Below are 24,494 nucleotides of genomic sequence, written 5' to 3' on the forward strand. Positions count from 1 at the left end.
ATTCTGTGTGATCTGACAGGATGTTGTACTTTTTAATGATGGCTGCCCTGTTGCTTTGACACGTCGGTTAGATTGTGATCACACATATTTGTGGTTTCCTCTGTGGTTTCCAGTGGCTCTTCAACATAGCCGATTATACGGTATGGTCGTTTCACAAATATGACGAATAATAAAAACATCAACATGAGCAGCGCTGTGATATCCAGCTGAGATCCGCTTCAATAAGAAAAACACCCAGATGTATGAGGATGAGCTGCTTTACATGCGCTCTCTCAGTGAGGAACTTGTGCGCCCCCATTTGGATTCAAAACCATATATTTTTCTTCTAAATGTATTAGTCAATCAGACAAAAACAACAGAGATTCCACATTCTCTAAAGGAAATGAGTAGGAAAGGCCTGTGGGAAGACACTTCATCTGGGGGGTTTTCTGTTCTGTAGAAATTAATCATCCTCAAAAACAAATTACACAAGATTTTCTACCTTAATGGAAACATTAAAGCTCTCAACCAAAACCTTTGCAAGATGAGATATACAGTTACAGGCCTGACATGCCTGTTGAAATCCCTTTAGGGAGAAATGCACAGTATAGTAGAATCTGACTCCTGGTCTGCAGTCTACCCATTTCTTTTCAGCACTGGCGGAAAGTGTGACTGCAGGCTTTTTTCCATGGGTTTAATGCTGAGGCATTCAGCCACATCCTTCCGCCCTGTGTCCCACCTCCATTGTTTCACTGAGGCCATAACAATGTAGGGTGTTAACCGTGCAAGAGGGAGCAGGGGACGGAATCAGGGTGTCATGTGAGGTTAGAAATGAGAGTGTCGATGTGCAGTGAGAAGAAAAGACATGTTGACTGAGTCGTTTTCCCCCCCATGTTGTGAATTTGAAGGACACATGCAGAAACACAGAAAGGGAGGGAGAGGAGAGGGATTTACAGGGATTTATTTAGATTAATCGCCGGAGGAAAAGAGGACAGATTGTGTACACGCAGCAAGCAAAGCCCATACAGGCCCCGACGCTCATAGCCTGCAGAGGCCTATCTCTGATCTGACACATTTAAAAATAACTAAGAGCACAAATGAAAGGGCAGAGATCAACAATGGGCTATATGGCCTGTAATTCAAGTTGTTTTTTTTATATAATCGTATACATTTTCATTTTTCCTATAGCCATTAATGGGGGTTTTTTGCTTACAATGTTTGAGTTGAGTTGAGAAGGACTTGAGTCCATACTGTAAAGCGGTAGGCCTCAATTTTCAGTCTACAGGGATTATTATCCACTAATGCATTGTGAAGTCACTGTAACACAAAGGGCAGGTTTGGCAAAAATGCACAAATAATACAAAAAATAGATTGAATTAAGAAAACAATGACAATTAAATAAATAGGAAGATATTCAACCATTCTTTTTTGTTTGTATCACTCTAGCAAATAAAATTATGATAAAATGTCATCATGTTTTCCCTGATAATGATTAATCTCCCAGAGATTCATTCAGGGAGCTCCAGCAAAAAGGTCCTCAGCAAAACGCAGAATAATTTATTTTCACTATAATTCCATACATACATACCTCACTGACAGAATATATGAATATTTTGTCTTTAACGTGAATCCTTTCAGAGCATATCAAAGCATATTAAAATCACCTGTAGTTTAATTGAGAGTCTTCATAAATACGCTCTCCTTTTTTGTCTTATCATAGTGATGTCTACTTGTTCAATATCTCTTCACAGTTTTGTATCCCATATTATATTCACTACTGATGTTGTCCAGTGATGCCCATGATACAAACAGGTCCTAAAAGCCTCAAAGATCAAATCTATGCATGAGAGTGAAATAGTAAATAAGAGTAGACCTAATGTAGGAGCAATATTCACCTATGAATTGTGTTAAAAGTCCGTTTTGGAACACTGGAACAAGCAGCATAGCAACAGAATCTTAGCCACATTGTTACATCGTTAGAATATTCCAACATGTTCCAATGTAACAATCAAATGACAACAAATGAACACAATATTAAATGTTAACTAGAGAGTAGTTATTAAACTGTAGTGAAACAAAATATAATAAAACAGAAAAACTTTAAACAAACATAAATTTGCATTAACGTCCCTGTGCATTCAATACATGGCTATGTAAATCCCAGGAACATTGCACACATGTTTATAATCTCTAGAACTTGTGGATATTGCACATTTATTTTCTATAAATCGTAACTAAAGATAGGCTACGTCTAATCTTGTCCTATTTGATCTTATCTCATCTCATCTCATCTCAGTACATAAAAATTTAGTAACATTTATGTTTAACACTGCAAATGGTCCCAGTGAATAAAATAAATAATACATTTAATTTAATTTAATTGACTAAAGACAGTTATGGAATCACTCAATATTATCATATGGGCATCCCTGAGACTACATCTTATCAAATTTGAGTCTGTGGCCTGATGTGTATCAAGTTGGGAGTCCTTGACATCAAAAAGGTTGAGAACCGCTGCAGTACAAACAGTACAAACAGTAACCTGCACCTAAACAAACAACAACACAAAAACATTTATTAATTATGGGAGGTGTAATTTTTATTTATTTATTTTTGCAACTCTCAGGAGGGATCATAAAAAAGTACAACACAGCCAAGGGTAAACCACAGACTGCATATACATTTATATAAACTTTATATACAGTCAATGGGACAAACAGGCATTATGTAAACTAAATCTATGAAGCAGAATTAATACATTATATTTTTGACACAATTCATGTGTCCTCACAGCTGTAAAGAGGAGATACTGTGACTGAAATAGAGAAAACTGGCACTCCTTAATTCTAAGGAAATTGTTTTTGTATTGTATCGTTATTAATGATAACAAAATAAAAATTTAAATAAAAGAAAAAAAGAAAACTGTGAAGCAACAGTGCAGCTTGGCTTTCCCCGTGACGTCACAAACCGGAAGCTCGTGTATCGTGACTGCTGTTGTTGACAGCAGTAAACCCGCTATTTGATGTTGTATGTTCGTGCTTTAAAGACTTATGTTAACTAACTGATTACACCGACGTGTTATTTTGGACGTAACTAATCGTTTTGCGGTCTTGGTCATTCATTTATTCCGGTAACTTTGCGACGTAACCTAGCATTGGATGTTAGCATGTAGCCTTATGGAGGAAATCAGCTAATTAGGACGCCAAACTCATTTTAAGCTGATCTCAGAGTTTGCTGCGGTAAACTTTGAACGTCAGGTTTTACTATAGTCTGGTGCTTACAACTGGTTGGGATAACAATCAAAGCTAGGTATGGTGTCACGCTGTGTGTTGTTTTAAGCACTTTAAATGGTGCTTAGCTATACAGTTGATTGTGAGCTAAGTTAAGTGCTTCATGTCTGACATCTCCTCTGATCTTGTGTTGCTGTTTTGCCTCCATACAGATGGCAGTAGAGTTGGACGTTTTCGTGGGTAACACCACTATCATGGATGAGGAGGTCTATCAGTTCTGGTTGGATGGATACACAGGTACTGTAGGTCACACGAAACATTTAATATATATTCTCTGTCTCTGAGTATTACAGTGTACTGAGGAGGACTGGACAAAGTTACAACTATAGGCACTTGTAGAGAGTCCTGGTGTGTTGGAGTTGTTAGTCCAAAGATGTGAACAGCCTGGTTTGACCGATTCTTGGCTTTAGTTCCTCGCTGCATCTTATGACTGCATAAATGGTCACAAGATAATTCAGAGATGCCTCAAGATTGTTAACATGATTTTGCTGTTACATGAGAAAGGGTAACTTACTTTATCTTGACTTGTCTCTGCTTTTTGCCCTCAGTTTTAGCTCTTCATGCTTTTAAAGCTGTTAAAGTAAAACACTCTGAGAATGTGACATCTAGAACAGCAATGATTAGTTGATTAATTTCTTAGCTGGTAACTATCCTCAAGCAATATTGCCAAAACTAAGACAGTTCATGCTTCCCAAGTGTAAAGATTTATTGTTTTTCTTTTTAATATATGACAGTTAGGGTTAGGGGTTAGGGTTAAGGTTAGGGATACACACAATGAAGCCTTTAATGAGCTGAAGCAGTACTGCGACAATTACCTTTATGTGTCATTCAGATTGTTAGTAAGTAATACCAAATAAGTACTTTGGTGTGTTTATAGTGTATGTTAAGACACACTTAACATGACTGGATCACTAACCCAGTGACACATGCTTGTCTGATTTATCCACATAAACAGTGAATGATGCAGTGAAGGTACGAATGGAAGGAGGCGTACTGGAGGAGTGTGACGCGAGTTCAGATGTTCTGCTGAGCGACACCATGGACCAGTACAGGACTTTTCAGATGTGTGAGCGTCTGCTGCACAGTCCGTCCAAACTAGGCAATCAACTTCTGTTCCAGATCCCACCTCATCGACAAGCCATGCTCATAGAGAGGTGCAGCTGTGAAGCTCTCATTTATTCTCATTTGATTATCTGATGTGATTCCAGCTTCTCCTTTGATCTGATCAGCTGTGTTTTCCTGTGTTGCAAAAGTTGCACTGTTGAGTAACAGGAAGCTAGGTATTCTCAATGTCAACGTTTAATTACAGTTTTAAGTATTTTCTTCTCTTTTGAAACATTTTGCCTCTGCTTTGAACTAAATTATTCTCCTCTCAAGACAGTTGTATAGACCATAACATGTGTTTGTCTATCATGTGTTTGTTTATTTATTCAACTCCAATTCTTTGTTTGGTTCCCTGATGTAGTAGATGAGAATATCCTTCACTTTTTGTGTCTGTGTTTCTTTATGTAGATACTATGCCTTTGATGATGCATTTGTCCGTGAGGTCCTTGGAAAGAAACTCTCAAAAGGAACTAAGAAAGACTTGGACGATATCAGTGCCAAGACAAATGTGACGCTGAAAAGTTGCAGACGACAGGTAATGTCGAGCAGTGGGGATGGTTTATTGCACTTAAATATTCATATTTTATATTTATATTGTAATCAGGGTGTCCTTTAAAAAGACTTGCTCTCAATGGTCTACACTGTATCAATAAAGTTTTAGATGAAATGAATGAATGAATGAGTTGTGAAAGAGCATTTGCAGCTGAGTGTCTGCAAAGCAACTACTTCTGCAGCTTCTTCAGGTTTTACACAAGTCATCTTACATGCATTTTAATTGCAGTTTGACAACTTCAAGCGTGTTTTCAAAGTTGTGGAAGAGCTGAAGGGACCCCTGGTGGAGAACATACGTCAGCATTTTCTACTTTCTGACAAGCTTGCAAGGTAATCATTGAGAAGAGTAAGCCTTGCTGCCTCAGGTTTATTTTCCAAAGTACTGATAATGTTGTTTTTTTATGATGAATCACATGGTATTGTAATGTTAGATAGTTTAAACAAAATAATACTGTAAAGATCAGAATCCAGGATACCCACACCTATGAAAACAACAGCACTCTGATTATAATACCTCCTCTGCTTGTTTCAGGGATTACGCTGCTATTGTTTTCTTTGCCAACAATCGCTTTGAGACTGGGAAAAGAAAGTTGCAGTATCTCACTTTCCAGGATTTTGCTTTCTGTGCTGGGCTGCTTATCAACAACTGGACAGTTGGGGCAGTCGGTGAGTGATTTATGTTGTTGTTCTGAGATGTAAGGGGCCTGTATAGCATTCTTAATGAATTATGTAATATATTTATTAATCAACTGGATCTGTTTTCCTTTGACTGAGTTGGAGGGTCACAGAGAGTTAAATTAGTGATTAAATCCAAGAAAAACAATGGTGAGAGCCAACAAGCAAAACACTGAAAGGAAACCCAATTTTACACTGTCTATGTTGGTTATGTGTGATGAATAATACCTTTTTATAGTGCTTCTGTCAGTGAGGTCTGTTGACCAGCAGAGGTTCTTCAGGTTTTGCAGATCATCATTAGAATTAAGACATATTTCAAATTTGTAAATAACTAACAAGAAAAGTGAAAAGGGTTCATTTAGTTCAGTAGAATCCAAGTGATGATATAACAATTGACTGCAATGAAAGAAAAAGAGTAGGTAGTAATAATAATATGTTTTATGTGATGTGATGGTTTCTGACTTGAGTTTTCATCATAGACAACATGGTGGAAGACATGGACGTGGATCTTGATAAAGAGTTCTTACAAGAGCTGAAAGAGCTGAAGATTTTAATCACTGACAAAGATCTGCTGGATCAACACAAAAGGTCACAGAAACACAAGAGCCTACACCATTTGTTGCTGATTAATGAAAAATGTTTCTGACGTTTGAATGTAATTTTATCCACACTCTTACTCCTGATTTGTGTTTTCTGTTCTCTCTGTTTAGTCTGGTCTGTACAGCCCTCAGGGGAAAAACTAAAACTTTTAACGAGATGGAGGCTAATTTCAAGGTGAGAAACTTGAAACTTAAGTTTAACTTTAAATCATATCTTAAGTGTACGTAGTAACTGCTAGTGAAAGGTGACGGAAAGTTTTAAATTTGATACTTTTGATTGAGCGTCATCATTTTGTCTGTTAACAGTGCTTTTTTTCCCCCTCTTCTTGTAGAATCTTTCCAGAGGCCTCGTCAACATTGCAGCAAAGTTAACAAACACAAAAGACGTCAGAGATTTCTTCATCGATCTCGTTGAGAAGGTGTGTTCTTTTTCAAAGCATAGTCTCATTTTTTTTAGCACAGACAGACAAATCTCCAGACACAGCTCCGGTCTGGCTTTGAGGCAGTGTGATGTAACGCCTCCTTCCCTCTTTTTCTCCCTCAGTTTATTGAGCCATGCCGTTCAGACAGATGGACAGCTGCGGACATGAAACTCTACCTCACTCACTACACCAACTCTGCGCACATACTGGACACATTCAAGTGAGTTAATGTGCGTTTATTCTGGAGAGCTTATCAGGTAAAAAAGTGGCACCAGCCCCGCCAGGGTTACGTATTCCCACGGGAACAACCCAATGCTTGAAATACAGTCTTGATATTGTAGAGTGGTTTGAGAAAACAAACCGATAACCCAAATAAGGTTATACAGTTTGGCAGTCATAAAATGCTGCTCAAGCACAAAGTTATATGTTAGAATCCTCCCTGATATTGTTGTCCCTTCTGCCAGTGGGTGTCACCCTACCTCGCCCCTGATTTCTTAAACTGTAGTTACCTTGTTTCTCATGCAAACACTCTGGAATGTAGTTAAGGGTTTACACAGCCCTGCACCACTACACGCCTAACAAAGAGATATTCATAAAAGGAAATATAGACCACTTCTCCATTACAGCGAGTGGACAAGGATTGCCTCATTTACTCTCTTCACACAGATTTCACAATTATAATATGTCATGAGAGTTACAGTATCCCTTTGCTTCATTTACTTACAGTTTATTCTCTCTGTTGCTCTTTTTCTACCCCTCAGACATCAGGTTGTGTGGGACAGATACATGGGTGTCATCAAAAGCTGTATCTTCAAAATGTACCACGACTGAAGGGATTTCTTCTCGGCTCACTACTCGTCTTCTCTGCTTCCCCCTTGATTTGTTTTGTACACCCCCCCCCCCCCCGCAGAAGCTGTTATGTTAGCCCCTTAGTGCTCCACGATCTCTGTTCCCCTGTTTGTGACTTCTCTCTCAGTATCTGTAAATCTGTTTTTGTAAATAAAATGAATGTATTTACATTGAAAGTCATTTTGTTTTATATTATCACTTTATCTGCTAGGTTATATGTTATATCATTGACCCATTCCAGAGACAGGATTTACTGATTTTGTGAGTCTTGGATGGAGATTGGACACAGAAGGAGAGATATAAATCAGTGTAGATAAAGTGAAGATGGCAGGGGATTTGTAAAACCCTGGATCAGCAGTTTACACTAAGTATGAAGCAGAAACTGTATCAGTGCCCTAGATTTGAGATGATTTACATTTACATCATGATTTTGAACCTCAGCCAATGTGTGGGGTGTCTGTGTGTGGTCATTGCAATAAGGGACAAGCCGGGGGGCACAGTTGGTCTATCTAGGGGGTCGTAAGTGTCACTTTTAACAACACCCCTGTAATGACAGCTGTCACCACCCAGAACCACAAGACAGATAAACAATCTCTGTCTAAGTAGAGGTTTTTTACTCCAAAACACTTTGGGGGAAAAATACAGTAATTACTCCCATCATTTTAAAAAAGTGCATAATTGTTACTGTCTAAAAATATAAAGATTAGTATCATTATTAAAAAAAAAAAAGATTCTAGGCAATCATTTTGTAATCAGTGTTACATCTCTAAGCCAAATGTGAGAAATGTGAAGTAATTTACAGTTGGGTCAGATTTAAACTAATAAAGACAAATGTGGGTTAAGCAACATCCTAACAAGTTTGCAACATAACAGACTGCAATTACAAAAAAAAAAAAAGATACTGCAGGAAATGATTCCAAGTGCAGTAATGATTAGTCATGTACAAACACAGAGCAGAAAAGTTGGTCAAGAGTAATGATAGTAGTTTATTTTCAGTATTTTATCCCAGAAAGCGCCACCAGTTTATTATGTGAAATAGGCGGACAAATTTTCCGAGTAGGTCTCCCTGCACACACACACGCACTCTCTCTTCCACTCTCTAATTTTTGTCCACATTCCATTAACTTCTCTCTCCCTGGCTATAAATATCCTGCATGTCAGATTGGACGAGAGCGAGAGTTTTAGTCGCTTTATGGAAAAAAAAAAAAAAAAAAAGGAAAAGATGGGGGAGGTAAGTATAGATAGATGGGGGGTAAATGGGAAAAGGGAGGGAGGAAAGGGGTGGGGAGCTTGGGGCTTTTGCGGGGGTTTAGTTTAAATGAAACCAGGTGTGTTGTGGGACTAGTAAGAGGGGGCATTGGGTAAGAGGATGGGGCGGGGGGGGCGCAATGTGTGTGAATCTGTGAGTTGTTGTTCCGCCTGCGATTTGGATGGATTTGGAATTTTGGTATTTGGGCCGCAGACCAGGAATTTGCATCCTGGGGGGTCAGAGAGGAGGGGGTTTGGAGAGTGGAGGATAGCAGTGCAGGGGGCCAGAGGGGGGGTAAGAATGGGCTGTCCCTCTCTCCTCCCTCTCTCCTCCCTCCTCGTCTCGGCTTCTCTCTCTCTCCCTCTCTCTCTCTTTCCCTCCCTTTGCATGTGTTCAGCTGTTCCAGCTGTCTCCCCACTCACTCTCTCAGGGTCATGCAGGCAGGAGTTTAAGGGACCACTTCTGTACGCCAACTCAGCCGGGACAACAGCAGCCAGCAGGACACACTGGCCAGAGAGAGACTGAGACTCTTCCGGAAAGACTCGTCTGTGAGTACTTTTTTGCCTTTCTTTTATGTCTGACATCAACGTAAGAAGGGATTTGTGTCAAAAAGGGAACTAGTGGATGACCTATTAACTTTGTCAGCACATTAGGAGAAGTTAGGGAGGTGAGATGTACCCTCTTACCTACTTTTCTGGTACAGGCCATACACGTCACAGCTGCACCATTGCTCGGCTCTGCTCTCTCAGCTACACTTGGCTCCTCAGAGAAGCCAAGATAACGTGGCCCACAGTCTGTGTAGTTTGCCTCTTGGCTCTGTGTTTCAGACACTGTAATAGGAGGGTAGACAGGAAGAGAGGCAGTGAGTCACAGGGCATGTATTATTGTACAGTATATTGCAAAATTCTTCACTCTTGTACAACTTTTAAAGTGAATGTCACAATCTCAGTTTAGTCACTCTAGACTAAACTACAGCAAGACAATCTGGCTAAAATTGAAATTAAAAGAGAAATGTTAACAGCATGTATTCAACAAGAGAAACAGGTGTCAGCTACAAACACACATCCTGAAACCTGGATGCCATCACATTGCAAGATATTGCCTTTTTACTATTTGACAGCCCTTTTCATTGCTGTTTGCAGAGTATACTGCTAATAGTTAGCATGTGACAGCTCCAATGTCACTGTAATGACTCCGGTGGGATTATAAAAGCAGGAAGGACCACAGATCCCTGAAAACAGCCCATCATCCGGTGCCACACTGTCAGCACACACTAATGCATCACAGCCCTTTTGACACATTAACCGAGGCAGACAGAACAGCAACACCACTGGGAGAGCACAACAGCTCAGGAGGGATTTGTACAGTTACAGTATGTGAATTTCTCCTGCAGTCTCACTCTCCATCATTGACTGTGGAGCTTCCCTGAACAGAAGCTAAGCTGCATGTGTGTGTGAGATGGAGACCCCGCTGGTAGTGGATTTGCAGGTTCACTGCCACAACGGCAGCAGAGCGCAGCTGTAACGCACTGGGCCACCGTGCTCTCAGGCTGCTCTATGCGCAACCGAGCAGAACTACACAAAGCTAGCTATGTATACACATTACAATATATGACAGCGTGTGTGTGTGGTCTAACTGTGTGTTTTTCCTGGTCCCCATGTGGCCACTTTTACCCCGCTGCCTGACATTTTGATTGTTAAAATGTGCTGACTGTGTGAATTTAAAAATGGGTCAATGTGCTGTTATTGAAGCTGAGGCCTATACAGAAATGATGTGAGATTTTAATTATTTTATTGTGAGAGGTATGTGAATACAATACACAACAGGTGTTAGAACAGAATGTTGAGGCTTCAACTGTGATACTGATGTTTCTTTACGTCATCAGTCATCCAAACCGAGATGATGAACTTCTGCACTAGGGACACATTGTCTGACATCCTCCTACACAATGAGGAGAGATATGAGAAGTTCAGGGCAGTGGCTGGAGGTTTGGCACCAGCTGTCCTCTTATGCAAACCATGGGGGGTTTCCCAGAACCTGATACTCTGGGAACCACTGCTGTGGCAGGGCATCCCAGCTGAGAACTGGCGCCCACATCCTTGCCACGGGCATTCCAGAGGTCCACCGCCACTTGATCTGCAGTGGCAGTCAGGCAACACCCACGCATCACTGTTGGCCACACTCAGTAGCCATCGAGTGACTGGACCCTGGATTGATGGTCAGTTTGTTTTTGGGTGGTTTCAGGACACATTTTTGCTGGTTGTAAGTGTCCCCCGAGCCAAGTCAGAGAGGTCACGTACTGCGGCCGTCTGATTGCACGGTGGCATGTGTTACCGTCTGTGTGTACAGGGTGAGCGCATGTTTTGCTACTTTTCACCAAACAAGGGTCACAAATGGCCAATGATGTCACTCATCAAGTATTTGAGGGCATCCAGGTCACTCTGCTGCCTTCTAGTTGTCTCAATGTGAAATACAACAATAAGCACTGCCTGCAAATGTGGCATGAGGAGTTTATATCCGAGCGTGTGTACGTGCACATAGACAGGCAGTGATTATAACTTTCCTGTCGTGTATTTTAACTGGAACTCACTGACTTTGCAAACAACACTCACTTAAACTTTTCTTTTCATTTCTTCAAATGGCCTGCTCTTTCCATGAATTTGGTCTGTGGGAGCTGGAATAGATGATTTGTTTATGTTTAGAGTCAGCTTAAACACTTATAGCTTCTCTCCAGGAACATTAACTGAAGTATGGTTTGTCTCTGCTGAGAAAAAGGCCCTCAGAAACCTCAGCACACAAAATTTACTATAAAAATACACTACACTGTGCAGAACACTATGACAAAGACAGATGCCCTCATCCATTACAGAGAAATAACAACAACATCTTTAGAGGCGATTCCTTGTCACAAATTAATTTGAGGTTTGTCTCAGAGACTGAAGTAGCTGAGCAGCAGATGTGAAACGTTGTAAAATGTGCAAGCAACAACCAGAATTTATGTGCTCCCACCGACGCTGCTCTGATACACAGTAAACCAAACCTCTGGAGGCAGTGCTCAGCAAGACTATCATTCCACTGAGTTGTAGTCTGCCAGTCTGAAGACACAGAGGGCTTTCTGTGAGCAGCAGCTAATATGAAAGTATTCCTGTGATGTTGACTTTGTTATTTTCAGCCAAAGGAGGGAGTACGTCACAATGTTTATGTTTTTACCTGGCAGTGGTTCATTCAATTTATTCTTGCTGTGATCAAGGGGGAACTGTTTGGTCGACAAACAGTGAACCAAGTCCAAGAAGCTAACTGTTTGTGTTCTGACTGACTACTTAAAAATTGGCTGCCAGACTTCAAGTTGATTTATCCATTTCAGCTGTGGGAACAGCTTACAGAGCCGAGCACGAAAGCATAGCACAAGTGTGTTTTGAGTCTGAATCAAACTATTTTTTGATTTCTGAGTTTCTAACATGACCTTTTAAATGTTTTTTTTCCACTTTCTTGTCTCTCTCTGAAATACAGATACCACTTGGCTGCTCTGCACATCACAAGTCGGCTGCCTCTCTCATCTTTAAAGCAGCTCTACCTGTCTGATAGCTCTGTGTGTGTTTGTGTGTGTGTGTGTGTGTGTATGTTTGTGTATTTGTGTGCATGTTTTACGTGTGTTCCTGTCCCATCTCCCATCAATTAGTGCATTAGTATGCAGGGTGTTTGTGTGTCAATCTTGTGCGTGTGCATATGTGTGTCTGTGCTCCTCCGCAGTGCTATTTCACAGCCCCATACAGAAAGTGACACCTACACGGTAAGGATTGATGAATCTCTCTTCCTCCTTCTCTTTTCCTCTCTCTTCCTTTCTTTTTCTTTGCATCTTCTCTTCTTTGCTTCCATACCATATATCATACCTGCCATACTTTTTTTTGTGTGTGTTGAAATTTCTGCCTCCAATCCTCCATCTTCTCTCTGGTTTAATATTCCACAGCAATGTTTGTTTTCCAGTCTTTTATGGTAGTGCTAGCTGGGGGTATTTTTGGTTTTAATTCCATGTTTCTCTAGGCCTAGGTTTTCTTTCCATGAAGGTCACAGCACTATTTTTTTCCAGAATAATAATAACCCTTTTTCCAAACAGTGGCCTTAAATCGTTTGAGATTTGTCATTTAGAAGTGACATTTGGCTCTAGGACAGCTGTTTAAAATGTCACACATCCTTTAACAAGCAGCAGACTTTTTGTCTCTCTGGCTCAGCACTGTTACACGAATACAGAGGAAACAAGTTTCCCTATCCTCTGCTCTTTTTTCAAGTCCCACTAGTGGGGATTGTGTATTATGAATATATTATGCAACTGCTTGGCTTATACGGGCTGTTCACATCTTTCTTTCCATCATTTTCTCACACTCTCTTCCTCTCTGCTGCTTTTTTGCAGGAATGCACAGATGGGTATCATTGGGACCCTCAGACTGAGCACTGCAAAGGTAAAACACATTTAAACATATTTATTATCCACCTCAACACCTAATCCTTATGGATAGTAACAGCTTTGATCATCCTTCTGCTCTCCGTGGTCTTTCCTGTCTTTTTGATTTGTTCTTAACAAGGACAAACAGTCTGCACTTCATGTTCAGAGTCTAACTATGTGTCTCTGTGACTCCCATCAGACATAAACGAGTGTGAGACTATTCCAGATGCCTGCAAGGGGGAAATGAAGTGCTTCAACCACTATGGAGGGTACCTGTGCCTTCCTCGCTCTGCGTCAGTCATCCCGGCTCCAGAGGCCCCCATCACGCCCACCGAGGCCTTTAACCCCTGCCCCCTGGGCTACGAGCCACAGGGAGACAGCTGTGTGGGTGGGTGTCTGGTTTTGTAGGTTTGGGGGTTGAAGGTAGACAGGTGGCCACAGGATGAGTGATCATTAAGCATGTTTGTGTGTGTGCGTGTGTGTGTGATTGTGTAAATTTATTGTCAGTGGCCACAGATTGTGAGGGACAGGTGGCCGTGGCAGGTGCTGGGACAGGAGGCAGCATGTTGGTGCAATCAGCGTGGGTGTTAGTGAGTATGTGTCTACGGGGGGCAGCCAGACAGTGTAGGAATTTGGAGGATTTCACACGAGGACAGCTGCGGTGTTTTACAAAACCGGACTTGCAGCGAGAAAGCTACTGGTGCCGGAGGACAGCGGCGAGGTGTTCATCTGCATGAGACAGCAAACATGATTCAACATGATGTGATATTCTCAGCTGTCGGGTGCAAATGAGGGGAACAGAGTCGCCCATCGTCTGCCCTCGAACAGTCACACTGCTTCTTTCAGTCATGTTGGATGAGGATTTGTTTGCTCACAATAACCACTTCTTTTTTTTTTGGCATGTTGTATCACATCATCCACAAACACAGATGTCGATGAATGTGAGCGAGATGAACATGACTGTCAGCCCAGCCAGGATTGTGTTAACACACTGGGTGCCTTCACCTGCCAGTGTCCCGATGGTTACCGCAAGGTTGGCACAGAGTGCATTGGTGAGATCATCTTGAGTTATCCTTCAACAAATACAGCTAAGCGTCTTGAGATATACTGTAGCTAATTTGAAAAATGTTTCCTGAGGTGGGATTAGTTATATCCCTTTACTGACTCTTTCCTCCTCCATTTCCTCTCAGACATTGATGAGTGCAGGTACAGGTACTGCCAACATCGCTGTGTCAATGTGCCTGGTTCCTTCTCTTGTCAGTGTGAACCCGGTTTCCAGCTGGCAGGAAATAACCGATCTTGCATTGGTGAGTCAACGCCCTCAGATTATGAGACTCAACTGTCACAAAAAACACATTCATTCAGCATTCAACACTCACATCCAAAGTATTTCCATTTGATGATACTTTATACTTCTACTCCACTACATCTCAGAGTGAAATAATGTACGTTTTACGCCACAAAATGTTTTGGCAGCTATAGTTAATATTTTCTTTGTACAGTAAAATTTTACATGATGCATTTTTTCAGATTAAACTAAGAAATAAGTAAAATTAGGTTGTAGAGAAAAAAGAGTAAAGTAAAATATGTATGCATTTAACAGGAGGGAGTCAAATACACAAACACACAACAAATACACACCATGGACTTGCATTATGGTAATGGTAGGATTCAGAGGTTTTGGATCTTATCAAGAAATCTCTGCTTCTGCTGCATCAATTTTGATCTTACTTTTTAAAAAATGCACCCCTTGTGTCTCCCAACTACTGGCAGTACAATACTAAATCCCTGCAGGACTGCTTCAACCTGTTGCTCACTTAATTCTTTAGAAAATGTAATCAAATATTTAGATTATTATACCACTATGAAGGATTCAGTTCTGCATAACAAGTAGTTCCCCCATCAATACTTTGGTACATTTATCTGCTAATACTTCTGAGCTTGAATGCAGGACTTTGACCTGTTATGGAGTACTTTAACTGTGTGCTATTGCTATTTATACTTAAGTAAAGGTTCTGAATATGCCATCCTTCTCTGTCCATTCAATCCTCTCAGATGTGAATGAATGTGATATGGGTGCTCCCTGCTCTCAGAGGTGTTATAACACTTATGGCACCTTCCTTTGTCGCTGTGACCCGGGTTATGAGTTGGGGCCTGATGGCTTTGTTTGTAATGGTAAGAGACCTCATTTGATTAATGTGTTCAACAGTCAGTAATACCATGTTTCTTTACTGGGATTAAGCTATGTTTTTTGTTCCCTTTCTACCTTTCATGTTGGGCAATTTATAAACCCTGAACATGTCACTTGACAGACATTGATGAGTGCAGCTATTCCAGTTACCTGTGCCAATACCAGTGTGTCAACGAACCGGGAAAGTTCTCCTGTGTGTGCCCAGAAGGATACCAGCTGCTAGGCACAAGACTATGCCAGGGTAAACACACCCGCTTCCATTTCCTTCCACAACTAACACCTTCCTCTTTGTGCTTTCAGAGTCACAAATGAAGCACTGACTTGATCCTTATTACTTCTTTGACAGCAGCTAGACTCTTGTACAATCCTTTTTTGTCCCGTTCAATCACACATTATGAGCTGTTTGTCCTCCGCAGATATAAATGAATGTGAAACAGGGGAGCACCAGTGTACTGATACGCAGACATGTGTGAATATCCATGGACGATACCAGTGTGTGGACACCAACCGGTGCCAAGAGCCTTACGTACAAGTATCTGAGAAGTGAGTGACACCTCATGAAAACTTGTGTGTGCTCATACACACAAAAACAACACACTTTTACACACGTACACGCCTTTTCCCAATTACTAAAATATGTATTTGCCATCAGCCCAGAATATAATCAGCCCCTTTACTGAGTATGGCTAAAACTGCAAGATTACTCCAATTACTTTTTCCATGTATGAATCCAACTTTGCAACCTTTTCTTCTGAACATGGTCCAGTGTAATAAGAAAACTGTTACAGTCGTGAACAAGTGTTGGATTGGTCACAGGTTTGGGTCACTATTAACATATCCCAGATGATTTGGTGGTATAAAATGTGTTTTGGAGAAACATGAAGGATAAAAAATGGCTACTGTACAATATTTATTCAGATTTGAGGAGAAGAGAACTTTCCTCTTGGTCATGTTACCCCCTCTGCTGGCTGATTTATGTACTGCTCCATGAAAATTAAATCACAGCATTTAAATGTAGTGATTATCACTCACTGTTCATTTTACAAAGATTTATCTTGATCATATATGTACATGTATTATAGCTGAACTCTGTGTTATTGCTGCAGCATGCATATTGCGATGTTTACATATCAGTTATTGTACCAAATATCACCCTCTCTGCCAGCCGCTGTGTATGTCCTGTCAACAAGCCCGCCTGTAGAGAGCTACCTTTCTCTATTGTCCACCGCTACATGAGCATCACCTCGGAGCGCTCTGTACCCTCCGACATCTTCCAGATTCAGGCCACCAGCGTCTCCCCAGGGGCTTACAACACCTTCCGCATCCGCTCTGGTGACGAAAACGGAGACTTCTACATCAGGGTGAGAAGAGATATGATGTATCACTGACTTTGACATATTTTATGTTTGAAGTGCACTGACCTAGAAACACTTTTACTTAGTGCTACGTGATTATATTAGGAAAACATTGTCTTTCTATTAAACATTGGTCAGTTATTGGTGGTGTCCACTTAATAAGATGGTGGTTCCTCCCTGACCACAGTTACTTAAAAAGTCCTTTAACACATTCCACACATTCATTTCAGTGCATCTTTACTAATTCATTTATCTTACAAAGGTCAAGGAATTTCTTTTAGTGTTGATTTAGAGTGGCAGGTCAGACTGCATTAAGTTACTTAAAAATTACCAACAAATTTAATTAGCCTGAGTTTCCAAGGAAAGCTTTAGTGTCAAAAGATGCTTTTGTTGGGGATTTTTGCTAAGAAAAACCAAATCTATGTTTCTGATCATGTGTAAAACAGTACATTTAAAATATTGTTTTCTCTTTGTTTACTACTATGTATAGTCCAGCCTTACTGTTAGCTTTAATAATTAGACTCACAGGATATAGTCAGCCATGTCTGTATGTCCTGCTGATAAAGAGAGGGCTAAACATTTTGTTTAAACCCACTTGTATCTGCGCCCATAACAAGACATAAAGTCTGTTACATTTCATAGGAAGCACGGGTTGTGACCTCATTTAGTTGATACAAGCCTGTCTGACTGTATATTAAATATCCTGATGTGAAAACAAGATTTAACATGGTTTTGGATGCCTAATCCAATGATCTATGTTAAAGCTTTTTTGCTTATGTCCTTTGTCTACTGAAATATCTTCTCATAATTTACAGTTTCTTATTAACTCCTTATTACAGTGTAGGATATATATGCAGCCCCTCAATTCTGCCTCTGTCTGAAACAGGCCGTTTTTAGCTCTCTTTAAGGTCCCCCTCCTGATGAGCCCAGAAGCTATGTAAATAAATAATAGTAGTCAGATTTCACTTCTTTTCCTCATTCTTTACTCAAAATGTAAACTTCTCAAATATATTAATTCAAGTTTGGGCCCAAATCCGAGAAATATGAGAGTGGACAACATGAACACAACCACTTAAACAACCTTAACAACAAAGGCTACAGAACTTACAGCTGTTTGTGGGCGTAAGTGAACGATTTCACATCATCACAAGGAGGAAGTAGAGGTATTTTACAAACCAGCATTTAGGACAGGTTCAAGCCCTGTTTTTTGTCTTGCAGGGAGCATTTTACCTTCATTTACTTCAAGTTTTGTAACTTTGACCATGTTTAGCACAAATGTCCAACAAAAAGTATGTTATGTCCCATTTACGTTTGTACCACCTGTTAAGATGTGATAGCCTACACCTTTATCATTCTTACTGTATGGGTACGCAGGGCTTTCAAAGATTCATGTTATCCACACACACTGACCTTAATTTCCTCTGCAGCAGAAAAATATGCTCAGTAACATTTCTTTTGTCTTTTCCAGCAAATCAATAATATCAGTGCAATGCTGGTGCTGGCCCGTGCTGTGTCAGGGCCGAGGGAGTACACGTTGGACCTGGAGATGGTGTCCGTAAACCCGCTGCTCACCTATCAGGGCAGCTACCAGACCAGCTCTGCCCTCAGACTCTCCATCTACGTTGGGCCGTACACCTTTTAAAGAAGGAGGAGAGGAAGAAGAGTGGAGGGACACAGAGAAAGACGGAGAGAGAGAAACGCAGATGCAAAACAAGTGGTCAATGCAGTTCAACCAGTCACTGTGATGTTACACGTTTAGTCTTCGAAGACAAGTCACACATTTCTTAAGTGTAAGAATATTCATGCAGCACAGTATACAGATACACAGCTTTAAAATAATTAGTCCAGTCAAATGTGTTCCCTTATGTTTAATCTGTCCATTTTCATCATTATTTTTTTCCACTTTACACATATCTGACAGCCTCATTCTGTGGTCAATGTGTATAAAAAGGGATTGTACTCATCTGTTCAGGGTGATAACAAATCTGTGTGACATGTTTTTTTTCTGTCTGCCTTCAGATGGAATGATTCACACCCAGCGTCACTTCATTAATCTGTTTTTTCTAAACCAATTTTACACCCTTATCTTTCGGTTCCCCTCTGTTTGTCACTTTATTTTTGTCAGTCCCCATTTCCTGTTGACAGACATGATTCAGTAACCACTCAGTTCAGACCTCAGCATCCACACTCCTCCTTTACCCTCCGCTGTCCATTCCCATGTTCCAGCTCTCTGTCACTGCCGTTTGTAGGTTCGTCACATTGCTGATCGTGTTGTACTTTGTATTTTTTTTTGTCTAAGATTTGAACCCAAATTAAACAATATACCTTTTAAACTGTGTGACTCAGTGAAATTCTTTTATGTAGACCTCAGAGGACATGTTGACATGTCAGAATAGGAAAAGCAAAGGTGTGAATAATAAAAGTAATGCTTCAGTTTCAGGATCCTTTCAGGGTCCTACTTTTCGACTATGACAAGGCCAAAATGTTGCAAAAATACCCCAGAATTTACTTGTTCCAGCTTTTCAAACATGAAGATTTGCTACTTTTCTTTGATTTGTGAGCGTAAACTCAATATTTTTGTGTTGAAGATGTTACTTTGGACTCTGGGAACTTTAAGTGAACTTTTTTACGCTGTATTCTGACACTGGGCTAACTGGGCTTCGTCTCTTAATTGTTTTCTTAAATTCAGCATTTATTGATTTTTTTGGGGTCAGTCAATCAAACATTCAATATGGAATAATTCACACTGCCCAAGAATATCAAATCCTCTCCCAGCCTCATTGTCTTGTCTTGCCCAGAAAAGAGTGTACAGGATTTAAAGTAATACGTCTGTGTAAAAAATAATAATAATGGTAAAATTGATCAAATAAAAGTCACAGTGACTGTTTAATAGTAATACTTGGTAAAATTGATCAAATAAAAGTCACAGTGACTGTTTAATAGTAATACTAATAGTTGAATACTGTGGCAGTAAAGGCTGCTTCTATCCTAGCTGCAGATAGTTAATGAAACAGGGGTGATAAGCCAATGTTTTTGTGTCAAAGTGTGTAATTCTTCTTATTTTAATTGGACCTGATATTGTTGATTGCACACTTTTATTTTATCACAACCTTAAAGGACAGGTTCACAGTTTCTCAAGTCTGTCCTAACACAGCAGTCAGGTGCCCAAATGAACACTGATAAATGTTTTTTTTTGCTGTAATTGTTCCTCTTGTTCATACTGACCATTAGAAGATCCCTTCATAATGTAACCACAGCGTATGTTTTAAGATAGACCTGAAATAATGTGAACTTGCTATAGCCCTATTTCTATTTATCTCTGTCCTGTCCAAAATGACCTCTACATTACTTCATCCCAAGCTGAACTGCATATTAGTATGACAACTAAGAGACAGAAAGATCACTTCCCCATTTTGATTTCTCTCTTCCTCACTAATAATATAAAAATGCTTTACTTCCGTAGTATGAAGGACTAGATTAAATCTTGAACTCACATCCTAATATCCTTACATTAGGAAGGGAAGGAAGCAAATGGCTGCAGTTTCAATTAAACAGGACTGAAGCTTTGCAGCTTTCTGATCTATTTTTACTGCTACAGTCACTCTGCTTGTGTGCTAACTGATTCTCCTGACCCACAAAAAACTGAGGAAAAAGAGAGAGAGTGGGAGAAAAAGAGAGAGGGGAAAGCCCTTATTTCACAGTCCACTGCTATTTGCTCCGCCCAGTCCTACACACAAACACACAAACACACACACACCGCCCATCTGTCCTCACTGGGGGGTGATGACTCACACACACAGCTCTTGTTTTATGTAATCTGGGCAGACCATTTTCAGCCACCTGGGGGCAGTAGATCACACAGATCTCTTCCAAGCAGTCTAAGAATAGCAACAACATGAGGAGAGAGTGTTGGTTTTATAATCTGATTGACTAGTGAGCCTACATTTTCTCCAGTTTTTTCCATGAACTCATACACCTGTGGGAGGAAAAAGTGATGGCAACTTTGTTTTACTTTTTGCAAATAAAGTACAACACAGCAACTAAAGCGCATAGATACACTCCAAGCTGTAGTATAGATTTCTTTTCTTGCATAACTTGGCTTCTTGTCAGTGTTTCAAAGACTATGAAGGCTAATAAAAATGACAGAGCCTGGTGATGGTGTTAAAGAGTGCAGTAGGGGAGGACGTCTGAATGGCACAAGTCCCCTGGCATTTCCTGTTGGCACCCAGACATGAAGAAAACCCTGATTCTGTGTGTTTGCAACCAGTATCATGTGTACGTGTTTGTCTGTGTGTGCCTCTGTGTGTGCAGGGTGTGGGTGTTTACATAGCTAGCATGTGTTTGAGAGTGGCAGTGCCCACACAGACGAGTGGGAGGAGTGTTTCAGGTGGCAGAGGGCAGTGCTGGAGTGCCTGCATGGGCCTCATTTCTGGCACCTTCGCCCGAGTATGATCTAATTTCTGGGCAAGCCTTGCCCCTGTAGGCTGCAGTCGGGGGAATGGCGTGGGACCGGAAGCGGAGAAGCGAAGGCCCATGCATGCAGAGCAGAGCAGGGCAGAGTGCACCAACACACCTCTATCACTTTAGAGGACTTTACTTTAGTGGAACAAACATGGTGGACAGAAAAAAACATAAAAAAACACCTGCTCTTTTCGGTCTCTCGGTTTGAGCCACGCTGCCATGATGGAGGAGCAATTTGTTCCCAATTTGTTCTCCTCCTATTGCATTACAAAAGCTCTCCATGCACCCCCCCACTACACCACAATGCAGGTATTATATTTATGAATGGAAGAGTGAGGTGGAGTGTCATTTCCCTCCACCCACACCTACTGAACAGCGAGATTAGTTCATTAACGAAAAGAGCGGGCAGTGGAATCTGTGGGACATCAAAAACAGGCTTGACAATACAAAAAGGGCCAAGTGATTAGGGAGTACAAATTAGAGAGGGCATGAGGCAGGAAATAGCTCTCTCCTCTGGATATTTCATGCAGTATATAAATATATGGAGAGGGTGATAGGAAGGAGAAAACAATTACGCAATGCTATATTAGCATATTAGTGTCCATCTGAGTTTGTATTCAATGTCTACTGGTTTTTACAGACACAATATTATATATACACATATGAATGTGTTTATTTTTCATAAACACATTTGGAATCACAGAATAGAAAAAAATGACAACTCAAGCTGCTCTCTAAAGGAAAATGAATGGTAACTAAAATTTATAATTTTTACTGACTGTCTTTAGATTTCTAATATTACTAATAGTGTTTGATGAGGCACTTTTAGTCATGAAGTCCTCCAGGGCAGTGTTTACCAGCCAGAGGTGTCTCTGTACTTGCTGGGGGATAATTTGAAAGACAGTAATGTATATCACCTTCATTAAGCCTACATATTTATATTAAGTGTATTCAGTTATGACCAATAAACTACCAACTACCATGGGCCGAAAGCACAGGGTGAGTTAATTTTAATTTTAATACCATTACACCAGAATTAGTTAGAAAGCCAGTTAAAGCCGGTTAAAACTTTAAGCTTTTGCCACTCCAAGTGTTAGAAATAAATGCAAACTTAGTAGTATAAAGCAGTATCAAATACAAAAGAGACATCATCAACTCCAGGATCAAGACCGTGTCTAGGAGTATTTTGTATAGTTAACAATAACATTATTACATACTGTTTAAAATGGATATAAATTGAGCCCATTTGGAACATGATGGGTTGGTGTTTAAGGGACAATTGAGCTCATGTAACATGGCTGTGGGGAAATAACAGAGAACTTAGTAATGCTAAAAAACATACGTATCTACAGTATAGGCTAATCTAAACAATTGATAAATACTAACACCAGTGTAGTCACTGTGACATGCTGATGTTTAACAGGTTTAACAGTCACCATGTTAGCATTGTGCTAACTGGCACTTAAGTACAGCTGAGGATGATGGGAGATAGTTTTGCTTGTATTCAGTCATAAAGCAAGGTATTGAATAAATGGAACATTTGGCCTGATGATGCCATTTGAGGAAAAGTCTGGTTCACCATTAGAATTCGACCTGAGGGTGACATGAATATGGTCATGCTAGCAGATTTGTGTAAATTGTTAGATAGATTTAAAAAAAAAGAAGAAAAGTAGATATGAATTTTGACCTGATGATGGCGCAACGTGAAAAGTCAGGGAAACATACTGTAAGTTTAGGAAGATCATGAATATCTGTGTGAAATTTCCCACCCAAAAGCTGTGGAGACATTTCACTGTAAACCATAACTGTAAAGCTTGTGGTGGTAATAGCTGAGAGATTCATCATCGGGGGATCATGAATGTCTGTACAAAATTGAATGTAAATCCACTGAAAATTTGTTGAGATGTTTCAGTCTGAAAGAGGTGGATCGACCAACCTGCCCATCGTCACAGAGCCATGCTGCTCGTGTGGATAAAAGGCAGCCAGCATTTACATTTAAACCTACTGGGACTCACATGTTTGACTGTCTAACGGGATGAATAATTTTCCACACGTAATGGATTTTGATTGGATTTTGTATTACTTAATAATAAATCCTGTGGGTTTAAAAAAATAAAATAATTATGAGCATTTATCAGAGCAGAAGTGACCTTGACATATCACACAGGAGCTTACATGTGAAATGCTCCCTGAATTGAACTGTAATACAACAGGAGTCGTTTCCTGTTAGCCGTGGAAATAATTAGCTTATCAGTCTGGTCCAATTACAGGTTCAATTGCTGGGTATGTTCATTACCTCGGGTCAGTGTAATCTTCTGCGAACACCCTGGGAATTTAGTGCAGGGCGTCACAGTGAGCAGGATATTGGGTCACATTTCAGTAATTAACAACAAAGTAATTAAAAAAATATGACTGTGCATGTGTCTGAGAGGATGACTACACATAAAGCACCCTGTTCACTGTCTATGTTGAGATTCAGGTGCCTAAAGAGACTTCCACAACATTTCTCTCTGACTTTGTCATTCAAGCAAACAAAACTGGAGCTGAGACGCTGCATAACACAAGAGTTGCTGAGACTTCGGGTCCAGATGTTGATCTCTTGTTTCTCTGGAGCCTTGGATGGATTTATATAAGGCTCTAAGCTCAACCCATGCCTACTCTACCTTCAATTTCTTTACTCATTGCGTAAATGTGGTTACCAAGAAACGACAACGTGTTGCTAGGGGTGTGTGGGTGTATAGCTGCAAAGGAACCTATGCTGAAAAGACATTCAGCCCTGAGAAAAATAACAGAAATGGAAAAACTGAAAGGTATGCAGACGCCAGAGAGCAGAAGCTGGAGCATTTTGTGAATCAGAAAACACAAACTGATTGTGAAACAGATATTTGGTGTGTGACTTTTTTGCCGAAAGCTGTTCTCTCACTGTGGACTCACTTCGCAGTCTGCAGAGTGATCTCTCATCCTAGTAAAAATATTGATTGTCCGCCAAAAGGTTGTTAGTCAAGTTGCCAAAATAAGCAACACAGTCACACCCAGGAGCCCTCACATCTGTCCAAAAACCAAGAGGTCAAGGGGACTTCTGTTTTTTTACTAAGAAAGTTAAAATCAGGGTAGTTTTGATCACATTTTTGCTACTGAGTCTTTAATATTTATATATTTATCTGCCAGCCAAAACCAATTCAATATTTCATTTTTTATTACAGCTGCACAGCATACTGTGGCAACAGTGACGTTTCATTAACACAGTAAAATTAGTAAAGCAATTTAAATCAGGACAGCAGAATAGCTCTGCTTTAAAGATATACTGTGGCACCACCACACCACATA

The 24,494-nt window shown here is 40.3% G+C and overlaps 3 protein-coding genes across 3 annotated transcripts in view; 2 read left to right on the forward strand and 1 right to left on the reverse strand.

The window, feature by feature from the left end:
- Positions 1-24,494, reverse strand: part of atl3 (atlastin 3) — a 90,524-nt gene that overhangs the window by 36,596 nt on the left and 29,434 nt on the right. The window lies entirely within an intron of this gene.
- On the forward strand, positions 2,962-7,631 carry fibpa (fibroblast growth factor (acidic) intracellular binding protein a). Its single transcript, XM_053323450.1, has 11 exons — positions 2,962-3,288; positions 3,422-3,506; positions 4,225-4,423; positions 4,782-4,908; positions 5,155-5,255; positions 5,458-5,591; positions 6,080-6,188; positions 6,311-6,374; positions 6,532-6,618; positions 6,744-6,841; positions 7,383-7,631. The coding sequence occupies exons 2-11, from the start codon at positions 3,422-3,424 to the stop codon at positions 7,450-7,452; spliced, it is 1,074 nt and encodes a 357-aa protein (XP_053179425.1). The 5' UTR covers positions 2,962-3,288; the 3' UTR covers positions 7,453-7,631.
- Positions 9,117-19,027, forward strand: efemp2a (EGF containing fibulin extracellular matrix protein 2a). The gene is made up of 11 exons (XM_053323440.1): positions 9,117-9,267; positions 12,230-12,509; positions 13,128-13,176; positions 13,360-13,548; positions 14,090-14,212; positions 14,351-14,467; positions 15,216-15,335; positions 15,473-15,592; positions 15,768-15,894; positions 16,517-16,712; positions 18,175-19,027. Exons 2-11 carry the CDS (start codon positions 12,408-12,410, stop codon positions 18,346-18,348), a joined length of 1,317 nt encoding a protein of 438 aa, XP_053179415.1. The 5' UTR covers positions 9,117-9,267; positions 12,230-12,407; the 3' UTR covers positions 18,349-19,027.

The sequence above is a fragment of the Scomber japonicus genome, chromosome 8, assembly GCF_027409825.1.
Source record: "Scomber japonicus isolate fScoJap1 chromosome 8, fScoJap1.pri, whole genome shotgun sequence".
Lineage (NCBI taxonomy): Eukaryota > Metazoa > Chordata > Actinopteri > Scombriformes > Scombridae > Scomber > Scomber japonicus.

Excerpts from the sequence above, each read along its gene's own strand:
- fibpa (XM_053323450.1), top strand. The coding sequence starts at position 3,422 with ATGGCAGTAGAGTTGGACGTTTTCGTGGGTAACACCACTATCATGGAT. Across the intron at positions 3,507-4,224 it reads CTGGTTGGATGGATACACAG|TGAATGATGCAGTGAAGGTA; the intron begins GTACTGTAGGTC and ends CCACATAAACAG. Across the intron at positions 6,619-6,743 it reads TCATCGATCTCGTTGAGAAG|TTTATTGAGCCATGCCGTTC; the intron begins GTGTGTTCTTTT and ends TTTCTCCCTCAG.
- efemp2a (XM_053323440.1), top strand. The coding sequence starts at position 12,408 with ATGCAGGGTGTTTGTGTGTCAATCTTGTGCGTGTGCATATGTGTGTCT. Across the intron at positions 15,336-15,472 it reads TGATGGCTTTGTTTGTAATG|ACATTGATGAGTGCAGCTAT; the intron begins GTAAGAGACCTC and ends GTCACTTGACAG. Across the intron at positions 15,895-16,516 it reads TACGTACAAGTATCTGAGAA|CCGCTGTGTATGTCCTGTCA; the intron begins GTGAGTGACACC and ends CCTCTCTGCCAG.